General features: G+C 43.2%; 1 protein-coding gene across 5 annotated transcripts in view; it reads left to right on the top strand.

Moving 5' to 3' along the window:
• Nucleotides 1–17,694, top strand: part of VEPH1 (ventricular zone expressed PH domain containing 1) — a 2,478,904-nt gene that overhangs the window by 2,354,206 nt on the left and 107,004 nt on the right. For all 5 annotated transcript variants that reach the window (XM_069618443.1, XM_069618442.1, XM_069618440.1 and 2 more), the window contains one exon: nt 5,960–6,096. In XM_069618443.1, the coding sequence (XP_069474544.1) occupies nt 5,960–6,096 (137 nt within the window). The remainder of the gene's footprint in view (nt 1–5,959; nt 6,097–17,694) is intronic.

Below are 17,694 nucleotides of genomic sequence, written 5' to 3'. Positions count from 1 at the left end.
AAAGATAGTTAACTTGATGAAATCCAAGTCACTGCTGTCACCAGGTCACAAACTTGTGGCAAAAGTGAACTCTCGACTGGTCAGTGGAGTAAAGATACCTTGGATGCAGGTATGATCACTGCACAGAATTGAAGACTCTGTGAGTTTTCCTCTAGCAGAATCGGATTATACCGGTAAAGAGGACATCCAGGTGTTGATGAAGTTTACCAAGATGTTCCAGATCCACGATGTTTTTTTGTATTATAATGTATTGTATTGTATTTTATTGTATTGTATTGTTTTGTATTGTATTGTACTGTATTGTGGAGAATGTATTAAGTGCAACATTCGCCCTCAAAGGCATCTTGGTTCTCCTCGCAGGACGGTGAGCAGAGGGAATTTAGGATAAGGTTTCAGGGCCTGATAGAAAGCCAGGTGGGTAGCAGTAGAACTGAGGGAGTGCGGCAGGGAGTTCCAAAGGCCCGCGACTCCCACTGAGAAGGAGTGGCATCCGATCCGACTGTCTTTGAGCATAGGAATGGGAGCAGACAGGTGTCGGCAGAATGCAGTCCCCAGCCCATGAAATACGGCCGAAACTTAGCCTGTAAATATTCAGCTCCTTGGCCGTAGAGCGCCTAGTGTACCAGACAATGAGCTTTGAAATGGATCCTCCTAAGCTTTTGAAGAATGGGAGAGATATGAGAGCAGCGGGGATGTGAGGAAGAACACAATTAAGATATTTACGCTGAAAGGAGTCCTGCTGACAAACTGTGCTGGCCTGTAGCTCCATAGAGGTGGAGGAGGAGAGTTTCACCCCGGGATCTTTAACAATAAGGACAGGTGAGGGAAAAGGACCCATGGAAGAAGGCCAGAAATCAGTGGTTCAGAAAGAGGAAACTGAGGGGGGAACCAACACCTCGTCTTTTTGGTGTTCAACTTGAGCCAGTTGTTACAAATCCATTCCCCCACAGTCTCCAGACAGGCACAGAACCTGACCAACGACTCAGGAATGGAAAGGTCATGGCGGACCAGCATCTGCATGTCATCTGCATGTGAATATCAGAGGAAGACATGGGACAAGATAAGTTTGGTCAGCGCCTGAACATAGACGTCAAATAAGGTTGGGGAGATGGCGGACCCTTGATGCACACCACAAGTGAGGTCTGCCACCTGAGAGAGGAAAGGAGAGAGAGAAGGTTTGATAATGGTCCGATAGAAAAGAAGAGAACCAAGCCAGGATGGGTTCCCAAGAAGCCGGCCCCTGCCAGGCATTCTAGCAGGATACCATGATTGATGATGTCAGAGGCGGCAGAGAGGTCCAGTAACAGCAAAGCTCGGGCCCACGTCCTGCATGGAAACCAGATTGAGAGGTGTGAAAGAAGGAAGGGATCCCTACATTAAGGGTGGTTTCGAGGCGTCTCCCCATAAGAACATTTTTAATATGGTGCATTTTGCAACACATTTTCTGTTAAACATTGGGTAAAAAGCCACAGTTTAGAATCAGTTTTGTAGGATAACACTTGAAAAAATCCAATAGGTGCCAAGTCACTGACATTACACAGGAGTGTTTTCCAATACAAACATGTCTATCTTGGCTGCAGCAATATATACCAATATTACCATAGAAGAGCATACTCATGTTTGCTTTGCCCATAACAACAGAAAGTATACTATAGGGAAGCATGCATATGGTACCTGTGCAATATATGCCAGCATCCTCATGTATGAACATGCTCATGTTGAATCTGCCCATAGTTTGAGAAGGCTCTCCAAAAAGGGGAGCCTCTTAGCACGGAAATGAGCCACCTCTCAAATCTCTAGTGCCACCAGCAGCACAAATAAGACACTTGTGGTGGCCAACCCTACAAGATTCAGCTTGATGGGTGGACATTCTGTGCCTATTTTCTGAGGTTCATTTATTCTCTGTACTGTAACCAATGGGTAGGCATTCTCTGTCAGACTCTGATAGGCACGCATTACAACATGTCTCAGAATAACTGATGAGAATGCATTCTGTGGCACATCAACTGTTTGGCCAGAACAACTCTTAGCAAGGTTTTGATTAGGGGAGAGCACTCTGTGTGGGAAGGAAGTGCAGGAAGACAAGGATCCTGAGGGCTCACTTTTGCAGTGTAATGGATGATTTTAATGCTGTTAGTAGAACCACTTGTATGCAGATGGAGAAACAGGACTAACTGTGCAATGTGCCTCTTTTAAGGCACAGTGGCCATTATTATACCATAATGTGTATCAGCAAATGATATACACTATGAAAATACCCATGGCCAAAGAGCACAGCCGCCTAGTGCCACCAAAGAAGTGGCATCCAGGTTTCATTACCTGCAACAAATGCTCACCTGCTGAAAACCTGCTCATCTGACTCAAGTCAGGGTGATTAAATGACCTGAAGAAGGCAAGTCCACAGGGCGTGACTGGTTTCATCATTGTGGACCAGAAGGACCATCCTGATATGAAGAACCAGGTCAGATTTGTTGTACATGATTTCTCTTGTGCCCCGACCAAGATGATGAGTTCACCTGATGTCCTTGGAGTTGAGGGAGGGGCTTATTAAGGCACTGTCCTTACATGACCCAGGTCACAGTGTCCATTGCTACATATGTGACATGATCAATATGCAAAACATAGCAGTCACTTCCGATGTGACACTAGAACAAGTATATTTATCAGCAGACAGTATGAAAAAATATCACAGCTGGTGTTTTCATGCTACGCTGTACTAGCTATGGTTTAGGGACACAGAAGACCATTGATACAATGAAGTGCAGCTTAGTGCATCTTCAGAGAAAGTGGTGCACATACTTTAGTGGGTCACTTTTTCAGTTATTAGTTCCCAGCGAGGGTCAATCAGAATGTATCAAACAATCTGATTGGCCTTCGCCAGGGCTTTCGCAACCGGGAATCCCTCGCCCAGATTCCTTTCCTTTGTTCCCAGCGGGGGGCGTGACAGCCCCTCAGCCAATGAGGAGGCTCGGAACGGGGCAATCCCGGCTCCGAGCCTCCACACGGCTGGAGGCTGCCATCCGCAACCGCCGGGGATTCAGGTAAGTGTTTTCTTTCTTCCTCCCCCGCCCCTGCAAACAATCCCCTCCCTGCCTTCCCAACCCCACTTACCTTCTTTTTTCTCCTTTTTTGGGAGCAAACGCACTGGGAACAGGTGGACAGAAGTACAGAAGTGTTCTTCTGTACCCAGCGTGTCCACTCCCGATGGTTGCCATGGAAAGGGAAAAAGTACTTTGTTTTCCCTTCCCCGGTGGGAATTTTTTGAAACTTTTTTTGTTTTTTTCTGTTCTAAAACACAGCTCCTTTTCGTAACAGAAAAAGAATGCTATTAGTACACAGGTCTTCCTGGCCAGGCTACTAATAGCAATAAACCCCTCGCTGTGGGAGCATTATCATGTCAGGTAATGCCCCGGGGCCTTCATTAAGGCCCTCGCTTCTTCGCTCTGGCCTATAACTATGGGCCTCGGGGTATTAACTGACTCAGTAATGCCCCTGTGGCTCGGGGGTTATTGCTTAAATAAAAAATGTTGTGAAACACATAACAGATGCAATGGTTGCCTGAGCTACCTTTCCATCAGGAAAGCCCCATTACAGTTGGGGCTTCAGTGTGCCAATAAATGTGTTCAGTTGATATTTGTAGATAAGCCAGAAGAGTCCTATGTTCCTCCCCAATGAAAGGACAGAGGTCAAATTCAAAATGCCAAATCCAAACTTGTTACTGATCATTGGTTTTCCACAGCCATGAGTTCATTGGCCCATATTCAGTCCATTGTCATTGTGGACCTTCTATTGTAGAGGATCAGAGCAGTTAAGCATTTTTGATTAAAGGTGGAATATGCACCTCTTCCGATTGTGATGACCATTGGTTAATCCAGGAGTGTCCACCTGGGGTATTTGGCTTTCACTTAACCAACAGATTTAATTGCCATATTTAAACGTTGGTTTGCTCCCTTCTGATCCGTGCATTGGAGGAATGATCGACTTTTAATCCTTTTTTCGGTAGCCCAACCTTCCAAGCACACATGTAGTCAGGAGAGAATAATTAAGGTGGGTCGCAATATCACCAGATCTAATGGTCTTCATAGGATGGTGTTACACAGGTATTTACTGATGGAAAGTGCCTTGTTAAACATTATCCTCACAGCGAGAATCAGCATCTTGTGAGTGCTGACTTTCAAAGGCACCGGCTGTAAATTGTACGCAAGAATGGTTCTTGGTAGAGATACAATGGTTTACTTCAGGTGCAAACTTAAGGGGCAGTTTAATGCAGTAGCACACAGCCATGGGCAGACTGATCTTTGCTATTGTCAGAGGCATGGATTAACCTGCTAGACGCTGATGGAAGGCCCAAGGGTTTCAATGGAGCAAATGTGACCATTAGCTGGAAGGAAAAACACACAGTCACTCTTGCGTAGTATTGTACTTAGCTCCGATAATAGGGCAACATGCATCTCACTCTCCCACACTGGCATTCACCTATCTACGAGTCATGGCCGCAGTTTATTATGAGGCATGGCCCCATCTCCTTGCCTCCTCCTACAGTAGTTGCTTTGATACTGTTGCTCATGGCTTCAGCTCCTTCTTACTGTTCAAATCCATGAAGGTTCCTGCTTCCTTCAGGAGACGCTGTGGCACTGCAGGGGCCCTTCCCTTATTCCATCTACAGTACGCCCCCTGCTACTGATTAGAACCACTCCACTCAACCTTCACACACTGACTTTCCAACGCCTATAGAGGGAAACATCATAAACCAATGTTCTCCGTTACTGGGCCCTCACTGGGCGAAACCTATATTCCAAGCCCGATGCATCTGCAACATTTGAAGGCAGCCATCTCCATTCTGCACTACAATGTAAAGCTTGATCCATATACAGACAACATAATTACCACCTCCTATCTCTCCCCTATATTTGAAAGTGTGTAGACCATTTTGGATACAAACCTATATAGATATTTGCATCTATAATGAACATTTTAAGTTGCACGTGTGCAAATTTGAAAGATGCTAACCACACCTTTAGAAAATCGATGCTTTCTTATGTGGGTCACTAAGTCAACTTAGTCTATACATTATCACAGTGCATAATCAATATGGTAGCTGTGCATCACTGTGGTGCACTCTTTTTGATGAAAAAATGTCTATAATGTATTCTTCTATTATTTGGTGAGGTTTTATAATGCTCTACATGGGCAACCACTTCATATATTTTAAAATTGCAGAACTTTTCTATCGGGTGTTAGTGGAGATAAAGATTTAGGTTCAATTAAGGCCACCTTCAATCACAGTTTTTTATCCAAAGCAGACGCCAGTCTATTGCTATGAACAACATAGTTTATTGACATCCACCGACCATTTATTTTCATATGATAGTTAGGCAAATTATGAAGAATTTTTTTTTATGGATGTGCTTCTATTTAAAATATCAAATTCGTTAAGTTTAGTTTATAGCTCAATTGAATAATTATGGTGTAGTAACAGCCAGGGTGTATATGTCTTTGTCGCCTTTATGCAGTTCGCTGACATTAATTGCATTTTCATACATTGGGGAGGTTAAACATGAAATAGGGAATGTAAAAATAAACTTCGTAGTTTAAAATGAGTTCATATCACATCTGCTTAAAGTGATTTGCTTGCATTCTTCTCTCTTTCAAATGTGATATTTATCTTGGATATCATACAAATGCTTAGGTTTCATGTAAATCATTTTTGTTTTCTATACATATGAAGATGCATGATGTTATTGACATTTTTGTGACTTTTTAAATCATGATTACCATATTGATTGATTATGTTTTGTGTCAACATTCAGAAAACAATGTATTTAAACTGTGTTATCACTGTGTTGTCATTACAGGTACTTTATGTAGACTCACTGTACCATGAATACAAAGAGAAATGACACATTTGTTCCACCTGACAATGCCATAGATGCAGATGATTGCATTATTTGCCTTTCAGTTGTACACCAAGAAGGGCAGCCCTTGATTGAAGGCAAGCTTAAGGAGAAGCAGATCCGATGGAAGTTCATCAAACGATGGAAAACACGCTACTTTACGCTGGAGGGCAATCAGCTTCTCTTCCGAAAAGGAAAATATGTGAGTTAGTCATAGGACATTGCCTTCCTCCTTGAGTAAATGTAAGGTAAATGTAAGGTTTTAATTAGTTACTTTTCTCACTGACAGTGAGATCCGTTTTTGTCTCAGTAAAGTAGTTGCCCAGTTTAGTACCGATTGCTTTATAGCGGCTAAATAATGTGAAATTTACAATGAAAGAAAACAGAAATGTCAGTAAAATTGCCAAGTGAGTCAGCAGTAAAACCTTGCAGTGTTATGCAAGACATCAGTGATGCATTGACTGCATTCCTTTTTATAAAGTATTTTCTTTTAATTTTGCTTCATTAGACATGACATTTAACTAAAGTGCCTTGATAGAAAATATTTTATAAAACAGTGTGATGTATCATTTATTGTTTTAGAAATGTGTTCCGAGCTATATTTTCCCTGCATTTGTATTTGTATTCGTTATGTAACACGTTTGCTAAAGCACAGAACAAACAAATAACAGTACAAGTAAGTGAGAAATGAGAGTTTAAAATAAAGGAATACATAAAACGATAGTGAAATGGACAGAACATGAGATTTTAGACAGGACTGAAACATCAAAAGGGATGGGAGGGACAAAGGAGACAAGGGTAATCTAGGGCTTTAGGCTTTTGGCGCAAGGATAGAGAAAAAGTGAAAGTGGGACTTAGCACAGGCGACCCAAGAGCAGCAAGGCGGTATTGAATTTGAGAACATAAAGATCGAGAGGGTCAATACATTGAGCCCAAAGCAGATATATAAGAATATGCAAAGCCATTCATGCAGTTAAAAACAACACAGAGAAAATGAAAAGTGAGATGGTAGTCAAAAGTAATCAAAGAAAGTGACAGCAGAGAACAAGAGATAGAAATGCGAGGAGAGAGACCCTAAAGAGAATGAATAGATTAAATGGAAATAGAGCAGAATGGAGCAAATTGGTAAGCAGGGAGTCGAATTAAAAGGGCACGGCAGTAATCAAGATGAGAGAAAACAAGAGAGGCAATGAGCAACTTAGTCACACGAAAAGTAAGATGGGGAATTTAGTTGCACGAAAAGAAAGAAAAAAACGTAATTTGTGAATATTGTAAATTTAGAAATGGCAAGAAGATAAAATGTTGGGAATATGAAGAGAAAGAGAACGAGTAGAATTAAAGGAAACCCCCAAGTTACAAGCACAAGGAGCAAGAAAGGGGGCAGACTGGGAACCAGAAAGGGGAGAGTAAAAGTGTCAAGAAAGAACAGTTTAAGCAGGGAAGAACAGAACTTCTGTTTGTGAGGCATTATGATGGAGAGAGCGAGAATGTATCCACGATTGGCTAGAAACAAAATAGGCATTGAGAGAAGGAGTAAAAAGAATGAAAAGAGTGGGAATCACCAGCGTGAAAGATCTGGGAATCATTAACATGGAAGTTACAGGAGTGAACAAAGGAGGTGACAATTAAGGAAATAGCAATAGTGTAAGGCGAGAAAAGGAGTGGTCCAACAACATGCCCTAAGGAGCACCACAGTGCAAAGGAAACGCTGAGGACTGCTGCCTGCCCAATACATAGAGATGGTACGGTCAGATACATAGGATCGAAACCAATTCAAGACAGACCATAAAATCCCAAAGTGAAAAGAGTGGAACGAGGAGTAGGTTGACCAACAGTATCGAAAGCAGCAGGAAAATCAACAAGAATAAGAACAGAGAATTAATTGGAGTGGAGAATTAGCAACACAAAGAAGAGACGTTTCAGTGGTCTGAGAAGGCCAAAAAACAAATGTAGAGATAGAAGGGAGTGATGATCCAGATAGTTTGTGACTTGAGTGTAGACCATACGCACCAGTATTTTTGAAACAAAGAGTAGTAGAGCAAAAATGTGATTAACAAGTCGAAATTGGAGGCCAGCGTGGAGAAAAATAGAGTGAGATCCAAAAAATGTGAGGAATCATACAGGGTACATAAACATGAAAGCAGGCTAAGATCAGAGGGAACATTGTTTTCCAATGCCGTTCAGAATGATGATGTGAAGCTCAAAGGGAACGAAGTTCAGAAGTAAACCAGGGCTGGGGAGGTTTATAAGAAGAAATGGAAGATTCGGCGGGCTAATCTAGGTCCAAAGTAGAGAGAAGACCAGAGTTTAGAGAAGAAAGTGTGTAGTCAACTGGGAGAAGATTACATTTAGCAGGTGAGGGATTATTGTTAAACATGAAGAAATTATGCCATGAATACTGAGGGAGCTTAAGTCACCACAGGAAAAAGTAGTGGTAGAGTGAAAAGAAGTAGATGGGGAAGGATGTATGGATGAAAAAGAAACTAAGAAATGGTCAGATGAATACATTGGGGAGGAGTGATAGGAAAGTAGAAGGGAATGAAGAACACAATTAAGTCACAAGAGGAGCCAGAAATATGAGATGGAGTAGAAGAGCATTGAAAACTATGATAACAATGAAGACGCAGGAGAAAAGAAGATTGATGATTTGAAGACAGATGGGAGTTGAAGTCAGCAAGAAGAAAACATTGACACAGAAGGCAGAAACATACCATTGTAACAGGTAATTAATAAGAAAATCCAGTGAGCAAAATTTTCTAAAAGAAGTAAAACGATATTCAAAAGATGAATTCTGGTGGAGATTAGGGATGGGGAAGACAGAGCAAAGGGGGAATGACACAGGACACTTGTGCTACCATCTTTGCCTGAAAGGTGAGGAGTGTGACAAAGGTTTGTAAATGAGGAGGGCAGCGGTGCAGTAGTGGTGGTATATGTTGGAGTGAGCCATGATTCAGTTAAATAGAGATAATGAAATGAAGATAAAGAAATTATCAAGAATTGAATGAGGCTTATTGCATACTGAGACAGATGTTCATTAGGCTAATAGAAAAAGTAGAAGATAGAGTGGGAGAACAGGACAGATTAGCTGAATTATGAGAACAAGAAAGACTTGGGCTGCAGAGATGGTCGAAAGGAGTAATGAACAGGCATAAGAGCAGACAAAAATGATGAGAGCAAAGAACAGAAGAAGGAAAAAAAAGAAGAAAAAAAAACAAGTGAGGAATGTGTGTGAAACAGCAGCAAGAAAGGGACATGACATTATTTTGCAAAGCCCTTGACAAAGAGGGCAGGTGACGCCTAAAAATAAAATGTGCGGATGTATCATTATAAATATATAGAAATGCTATTTTTCATGTGTGTTGGCAGCTCATGGGTTTTTGCTTTGTGATGTTGTCTAGCAAAATGTTATAAGTGGTACTTGTAGCAGTAGTAATATAACTGGAAAATACATCAGCATCAGTGGTAATTCAAGCATTTCAACGAAAATTAAGAGGTGATGAAAGGAGTATAAAAACTGAAATTATCCTATTTAGGCAGAATTCAATAATTCTCCCAGATTCACATAACCTGCTCCAGTAGACCATTGAATCACTACTTTTCTGGTTGTAGTTATATATATGTATATTTGTGTATGTTAAGATCTTCCAGCACAGTCATGGGTTAGCTATGGCCACCCAGATGGAGGGAGATTATTTTACTAGGACTGCGATGAAAAAGGGTAGGGCGCAGGGTAATGCAGATTACCCTATGAAATCTTGGAATTACTCCTTCATCCTTCTTCCTCGTCCCCGTCTTTAAATAACAATGATATAACCAACAAGAATAAAGATGCTGGCATACAATAGAAATAGACCACAAAAGAGAGACTGCAATACCCAAGCAAAATTTAATAGTTACAATTCCATTTTGGAGCACAATAAATTCGTACCTGGGGAAGGGCACTCAGGCGCAATCAGGTGGCTGGAACAGCGGGCGAGAATACACAATCCCCACCTGCTGTTCCAGCCACCCGAGGCCCTTCCCCGGTGGTGTTTATTTTCCTTTTTCTTTTTTTTTCTTCAAATGTAGAGAGGCATCAGGGAGACTCTCCCTGTTGCCTCCCCACATTAGAAAACCTCATTCCCCTTCCTCCCACCCCAACTTACCTGCGGGACCAGAGCCTTGTGCTTCAGTCCCCGATGATCCTCCCATCTGGCCACCATCAAAATAGAAAATGGACTAGGACCCTTATCGGATGACAGCGACCAATTTGGAACATGTTTTTCATGGCCACCGTCATCCGAAAACTGACCTAGACCCTTTTCCATCTCAATGGTGGCTGCCAATTGTTTCGCTTTTTTTCGCCAACGTGAGCTGGCATTGCACAGATCTCATCTCCCATTGGTAAACTCCAGGGTGCGAAAAGCTTTCATGGCCTGGCTAGGGGGCAGGTATAGGGCTTAACGGCCCGCAGCCTGAGTTGAGTCCCTTGCTTTACTCGGTCCTATCAAAGCTCGGGCTGGCGGGCCATTAAACCCCATGAACACCACCCAGCCAGGGCATGAAAGCCATCTTATGAAACAAGCGTGTCTGGAGAGGGCCAAGTTGCTGGCCTGCAAATGTAATTTATTTGGGCGATAGATGAAGCAAGGCCATGAAGCCACCATGCCTGACGTGGAACATAACTGGATTGCTACAGAAACAGGGAATCCAGCCACTTGATCTGCCAAAGTCAAGCAAAGCCACCTAGCGAGAGTATGGGTAGAGGGCTTTCTCCCCAAATGACACAGGCCAACATGAACACCATGGGGAAGAGAGGCCCTGACGGCTATGATATGACTGATAGGTTTTCATTAGTAGCTGATCAAAGGAACCAGAAATACAATCCTTTGTAAGCAAGAGTGTGCCGATAATAATATCCTGTTTCAGGTGAAAATCTCATAAAACCTTAGGACACATGTTTGGGGAAGGTCTGAGAGAGAGGGAGGAGAACAAAGAAGGGCATATAATTCTCCAAGGCATCTAGTAGACTTTACTGCAATCAAAAACAGAGCTTTGAAATTTCAAGAATGTCTTATATAATGGACCCAAAAGGTAAAAGTGAAGCATTGAATGGCATAGGGGATCCCAAGAAGAAGAGGGTCTCTGGAATAAATATGAAAAGATTTTAGAATTTTACAGGAGACCTACAAACCCAGTTATCTGCAAACTGGCAGAGGAATGAGGAATTAATTAGACCCAAACTAGCCAGGATCAAAATTAGCTCCCAAGATATCCAAAAATGTCAAAGGAGCATAGAGTAGAAGAGATTCCACAGATTCGGAGCACCAAGCAGAATAGTATGTCTACTGTCATTCATAGGAGTTAAGCGTGAAATAGGGTCTGGAAAATGTATGTCAGCTGTCACCTACTAAGTAATATCCTTATGCACAAAACCCCTGAACTCAAATGTCAAAACTGTTAAACTTACTAGAGACAGCAAGGAAAGGTTTGACCAATGTAGAAGGGGTGGATCCAGTGGAAGAATCCAAAAGATGTCTGATGGAGCACCAGGACTTCCTCTGCCAGAGAAGGGTTAATAAAACCACAGAATCATTCTACTACTTGATTCTTAATAGGCCCTTCTGACAAATGGGAAAGAGAGAGAAGAGAAAGACAGTAGGTTTAGCCATGAAAGATAGAGGACGAATGCTTGCAACACTAGTGGATCCTGAATTTGGGAGCAAAAACTGGAGACAAACATCTGTAAACTCATTGGATCTAGGAAGAGGTCTACAGGGAGGAAAGATCCTGCTAAGGTAGTCTGTTCTGGATTTTTCTCCCCTTGGAAAATAAAACACTTGAAGTGAAACCAGATGAATCTCTTCCTAAAGCACCACCTGAAACTCCTTTGCCAGAGTTTGAGATCGTGTGCCTCCCCTGGGGTTTCACATACACCTTTGGAACCATTCTGTCAGTATAGATAAACACTGCCTTCCCCTTCAGATTCCTGTGACTGATATCAGAGCAGCCAAGACCTTAATCAAAAATCTGAAACAGAACAATGCCACAGCACTACAGACGGGCATCCATTATAATGGTCAAGGGATCAAGAGAATCTAAGCTGATCCCAAGTTGAAGAAGCTCTTAGCTTAACCCCTATTGTGTTGAGTTGCAGATGTATTGTGACACAAGAACCTGAAAGTAACATTCCAGATAGTCCAGGGTGTAATGATTTGGGAGAAGGCAAACCATGGGTTTCAGTTGGAATCTCACCCAGAGAACTGAAAACACGTGTGCAGATATGACGCCTTTAACGTTGAGCAAGATTGGAGGAAAGCAATTGTGCAAGATCAGGGACCTCGAAAGGAAAATCCTCCTGCTGTTGGTGTTGAATAAAGCTTTGATGAACTTCCCACATTGTCGAGGTATATGGGTGGACTTCCTGGCATTCACCAGACACGTGACCCTGTGCAGGCCTTACACACTCTAATTGTCTCTGGTCACCTGGAAGAGAGTGGAGTTTTGAACTAATAATTCCTCTAGGTTAGGATGAACAAATATCCACCTCCCATGAAGTAGGCCCAGCCCAAGAGCCAGAATCTTCATGTCCATTCTTTGGTCAAACTTGAGGCTGAAGTGAATGATTAGCTTGGGCCTACCAAAGCTTGGGCTGGTGGTCCTTTAAACCCCATGTCCGCCCCCCAGCCAGAACGTGAAAGCCATATTTGCACCTGAGGAAGGGCGCTCAGCCAATCAGGTGGCTGGAAAAGCAGACGAAAATACACAATTCCTGCCCACTGTCCCATCCGCCCAAGGCACTAGCCAAGGTGGAGCTTTTTTCCCCCTTTTTTCCATATCAGGGAGGCAACAGGGAGCTACTCCCTGTTGCCTCTCAACCCCCTCCACTTACCTGCAGGACTGGAGCATTGCGCTCCGGGGTTCCGGAGCTCCTCCCATTTGGCCGCCGTCATAAAAATGGACAAGGGACTTAGTCCCTTTTCCATGTGGTGGCGGCCATCTTGTTTTCTTCTGTTTTTCAACGGGAGATCAGCTGCGGATCTCCTGATGAAAAATGTTTCAAACCATTTGCCCCCTGGACGAACCCTGAGGTGCGGGTGGCTTTCACACCCTGCAAGGAGGGTGGAAATGGCCTTTAAGAGCCCAAGCTGTGACCCTCACTTCGCTCAGGCCTCCCTTAGGTCAGGCTAGCGGGCCATTACAGGCCATGTCCGCCCTCTTGTCAGGGCATGAAAGCCATATTAAACCACCTGGAAAGACGACTCTAGACACCTCTGCAGGTGTCCATAAGGTCTCCTGAAGAGAAGACATACCCTGGCTTTACTACAGGAATGATAGACTGAATGTATGACATTCTAAAAGGATTACTGTCAATGAACGTGTTCACCCATTTCAAGTTTACAATAAGGTGAAGAGCAACAGAAGGTGTTGGCAGAGGAATAAGGGAGGAAAACAATCTGAGACCCACCTTTTCCTGAGGATTGGAAACATTGTCATCTTCGTAAAAAGAAACTGAATGCCCCTTGACTCGGCAATCCTATTCATGAGAGATTTGAGCAAAGAAGTTGCAATCACCTCCAAATCTGGAGGAACCATTGTGAGCTCGAATGATTATCCATCACACACAAGAATTCGAAATATTTGATTCCCAAACAAAGAGAAAGTGTGGAAGGCAGACACCAAACAGGACAAACCAGAGGAGGAAAGAAGGCAACTGACTCCTCCCTAGTCACCAAGTCATAACAGGTACAGTTCTGTGGGATTGACCTTTGCCCTGCAAGGCTTATCAGTGGGGTCAAAATCCTCCCCTGAGTTACCACAGGCAGAAGTATAGACGGCCTTAGAACATGGAAATGTATCAAGCCCTCCTGGACTCTGAACGTCCACATTCTCCACTCTAACTGCAGCCTAACATAAGCACACCCTCCATGCGCCAACCAGTCAATTACACCTCAAATCACTTAAAGGGCAACATTTATCAATTACACATCAACATTCAGAAATTAACATGAATTCCCAACCAGAGAAAACCCTACACGCATGTAAAGTGCCCCACGCTTCTGGGCAGATCCCCCTCCACCCACCGACCCCAGGATTATGAAATGTGTTTAGGCATGCCCTGAGCAGGCTGCTCGGGTTTGGTAAGTAGTGAGAAGAAGAGACTCATGTTTACATCCGCTTACAAATGGTTTGATGGAGGGGCGTATGAAAGCTCTAAAAATCCACCAGGAGCGTTGAAGCCGCCCGTCCATCATTCTCAGTGATTTCCAAGAACACCATCAAACTATACTCCTACATACACTAAGACCATAACATGAGTGACCGACAATGAATTAATTGTTGGTTAATTATTTATGAAAACTAATAAGGAAATTATTCTTATAATTATACACGTTGCAGTACTATTTTCTGTATTCATATAATGACACTAACAACAACGGTACCTTTGGGAATTGAAAAGGGGCCTTTCTACCACTGAACCGTGAACATTTTTCCTGAAAATGTCCATTATCTAATCAAGGTAGGGATTCAATTTATCTGAACACCGTGAAGAAAGGAAGTACACGCCGAGCCTCTCTTTCCTTGAAGTCAGCCAGCCGGAAGTGATCGCCAGTCCTGGACAGCAGAGCTACTGCTTCAATGACGTAAGAGTCGGTAATCCCCCCGAATCCCTGCGGACAGTTACACGCCACGTAAACCCTTCCTAAAGCTACAGATGTCACAGTTAAACATAAAGACTTTGTTTTGATAGCTATGAAATAGAATGTAATCAGGAAGCCAGCACTGGGGGGCTGATTAGTATACGATTAATGGCTCCCGAGCATGAGGTATAGCGGAATACTTCTGAAAGCCTATAATTTACCCCGGCTGTGATTACTGTGTGATTATTAAACTCCCTGGAGTTCTGTAGCTGGGGTTTATACATATTTCTGCAGTGCGGAAACATCCAGAAATTATACTGAGCACGCCAACCACAAAGAAGGTAATGGTTTACACTCCCAGGGTGGTTGCAGCATCATGGCACGTATGGCTCACCTTTGGCATATAACATGGATTTCGTGTGATTACCTGGACACATGAAGCCAGTGCTTGGCAAACGCCTTTCTAATAGCTATACATAAGCCCCCAACCGCTGGCTTTGTCAATGTTGGGTTTTAACATGACTTCAGTGCAAGGAACAGATAAGAATCAAGTGGCTGAAGACACACCCTTAAGTGTCAGGCTATTATGCAAGTCTATGCAAACAGACCTTGGCACTTAGACAAGTGTATTAAACCAGTTTGTTCTTACAGCTTCATAGTGCAAGCTCAAAGAGACCCCAGAATGGTGTGTTTAGGGCGGGGAGTGGATGGCAGTGGTTGCAAAGGCCAAAGGGATTAGTATGGGCAGTCAATGGTGGGTAAATAACAGTTAGGTTACATTTTCATTTATATGCCCAATCACCTTCACATGTCCAGCACTTATTGCTGTACTTGGGAATACTTTTTCTATGTTCCTGAGTGAGTGGGAACCTTTTCCCCACTCACCCTTTCTTTATTCATTTTATGGGCGTCATTTTTCTGTCTCTCCATTTTTGGAAATCTTCATTTCATTATTGCAGCACGGCCAGCATTGCTGGGGTGCCCCGTGGACTTCCCTTTTTGTATTTCTTGACTTACCTTGCAGGACACATGTTCCCAAGGATAGAGAGGGATTTATTTCCCCCTACATTTCATATTGTGAGACCAGCACACCTCACCTTATGAGGAGTGCTGAGGGGTTGCTATGAATCCCCTTTCTCCTTGCTCCTGTAACATTTCTGTTACAGTGACAAGCGTGATATTATGGCTGGTGGCAGTGGACATACTTGACTGACATTTGTGTGATTTCTTCTGGTAGCCTGTCATTACAGCCGCAGTAATGCACAGAAGAGTCAGCATTTTGCAAAGATGGTGGCTTCTTTCTTTTTTTCACAATTTTTAGCATGCTTGTCCTTTCTTGGTACTTCTTCTGCCGTCCTGGGTGGGGGAGGTCCTGGTTGTTCTTTATCTTTGGTGGGAACCCTTTGTGTAGCCCGCTGAGGCTCCAGAGGGTCTGTAATGAGGGAGGAGTCTGAAACTCTGCCCACCTTTGTCTTCTGGTGTGCCTGAGAGAATCCAGTCCCCACTGCAGCGTTGGTTGTCCTGATTGGACAGATACTCACCCCTTTTTTTAAACTGCAGGGAGAGTTTGCAGAGGATGTGTGTGGGTTCCTCTATATCTGGCCTGGATCTGGAAGTGGAAGACAAGTAGACCACTGGAGCTGAATCTGATGAAGAAGAGAAGATTGCTGTAGCTACTCCCAGCGACCGGAGGTGCCTGCTGTGTAACCGCTGCCTGTGCTGACCCTTTCTTTGATGCGTCAGAGGAGTCCAGAAGACAATGACACCAATGCATAGACTAGTGGGACCAGACAGTCCTAAGGAGACCTACATTTTGAGCCATCCCATGATGAGCTGTGGCCTTCCGGGGCTGCACACCGCCAATACAAAGGAAGCTCAAGCATAAGTACTTTGCAACGTCTTCGGGAGAACGAATTTCACTGAAACTTTGGTGGACTCATGCTGGACCTCCAAATACACGATTGCACTCTGTGAAGACCCCTCACCAGTACTGGACTGAAATGGCAAGGTGAATCCGATTGGGGACAACTGTCCTTCATCTGGTACCTTGAAAGGGGCACCAAAATTACAGAGCCTCGAGAAGCACCAGACAATCCTTTGTCACAAGACTTTTCTGTCGACTGCTGGTGCACGTTCCCATCCAGTGTCTTTTTTTTCATCACCACGACCAGGAATCCAGAGAACGGGTCCTGTGCTGCTTCATCGTGAAGGAGTCCATCTGCAAGCTCTTTTTCACTGCTGAGGTACTGAGTGGCTTAGGGTAATACTTACTTAAAGTCTTATGTCACTCCTCTGTGGCTAAGGTGGTGATTTGTGTAGGTGGGAGTTCACCCATACCGTTCACCCAGGCCTAACACTGGAACACATTTAGTGAGTTTTCTACGAAGTCCCTGAACACTTCCACTAACTCTAAAGTCTGATACTTAGTTGTCTGATGAGAAATCCTCTGGAACTCTGACTTTCCTACAATTCTGCCTTATCCTGACCTAACAACAGCTGGCTCCTAGACCACCAGGGTCCTCCTTCTGCCTCTGAAAACACCCGTTCCCTAAAATAGGGAAGGACTCGAAAGCATATGGCTTCTACAGGGAAAATATAACATGTGTTGCAAAGTACTTGCTATGTGTTAGTGATGTAACTTTGATTCCTGAAACAGAATAAGTTGCAAAGTGTTATAAAGTTACTACTTACCTTTGAGTTGCTTACTGCCACTCTGAAAAGTAGGCAATGTTATTTACTTGCCTTTGAATTCTGTTCCAGTTTTCTAAAAAGTAACATTGGTGTGCCTACATATTCGTGTAAGGGTTTACTACCAATATGGTTTTACTCACCCTGAATAGCAAGTTGCCATTATAAACGTGTAACATTAGGTTTTGCTTACCTTGAACTGCTGACTGCCTTTCTGAAAAAGTCTGATAGAGTTCTTGCTTACCTTGGAACTGTGTTTCACTATTCTGAAAAGTAACATTGGTATAACTACTTATTCCTGTAATAAAAATAGTGTAAGCATGTATTACCAATAGGGTTTTACCCACCTTGAATTGCGTCTTGCCATTCTAAATGTGTATTCCTGACTTCTTACTTATCCTATAAGTTCATACTGCCGTCCCGAAAAGTAATTCCTAAGTTCTTGCTTACCTTAGAATTGTGTTCCACTATTCTCAAATGTAATGTTGGTG

This window comes from Ambystoma mexicanum, chromosome 10 (genome assembly GCF_040938575.1).
Source record: "Ambystoma mexicanum isolate Mex_15411 chromosome 10, UKY_AmexF1_1, whole genome shotgun sequence".
NCBI lineage: Eukaryota > Metazoa > Chordata > Amphibia > Caudata > Ambystomatidae > Ambystoma > Ambystoma mexicanum.
Note: the sequence above shows the minus strand (reverse complement) of the source record. Positions and strands in the feature narration are given on the sequence as shown.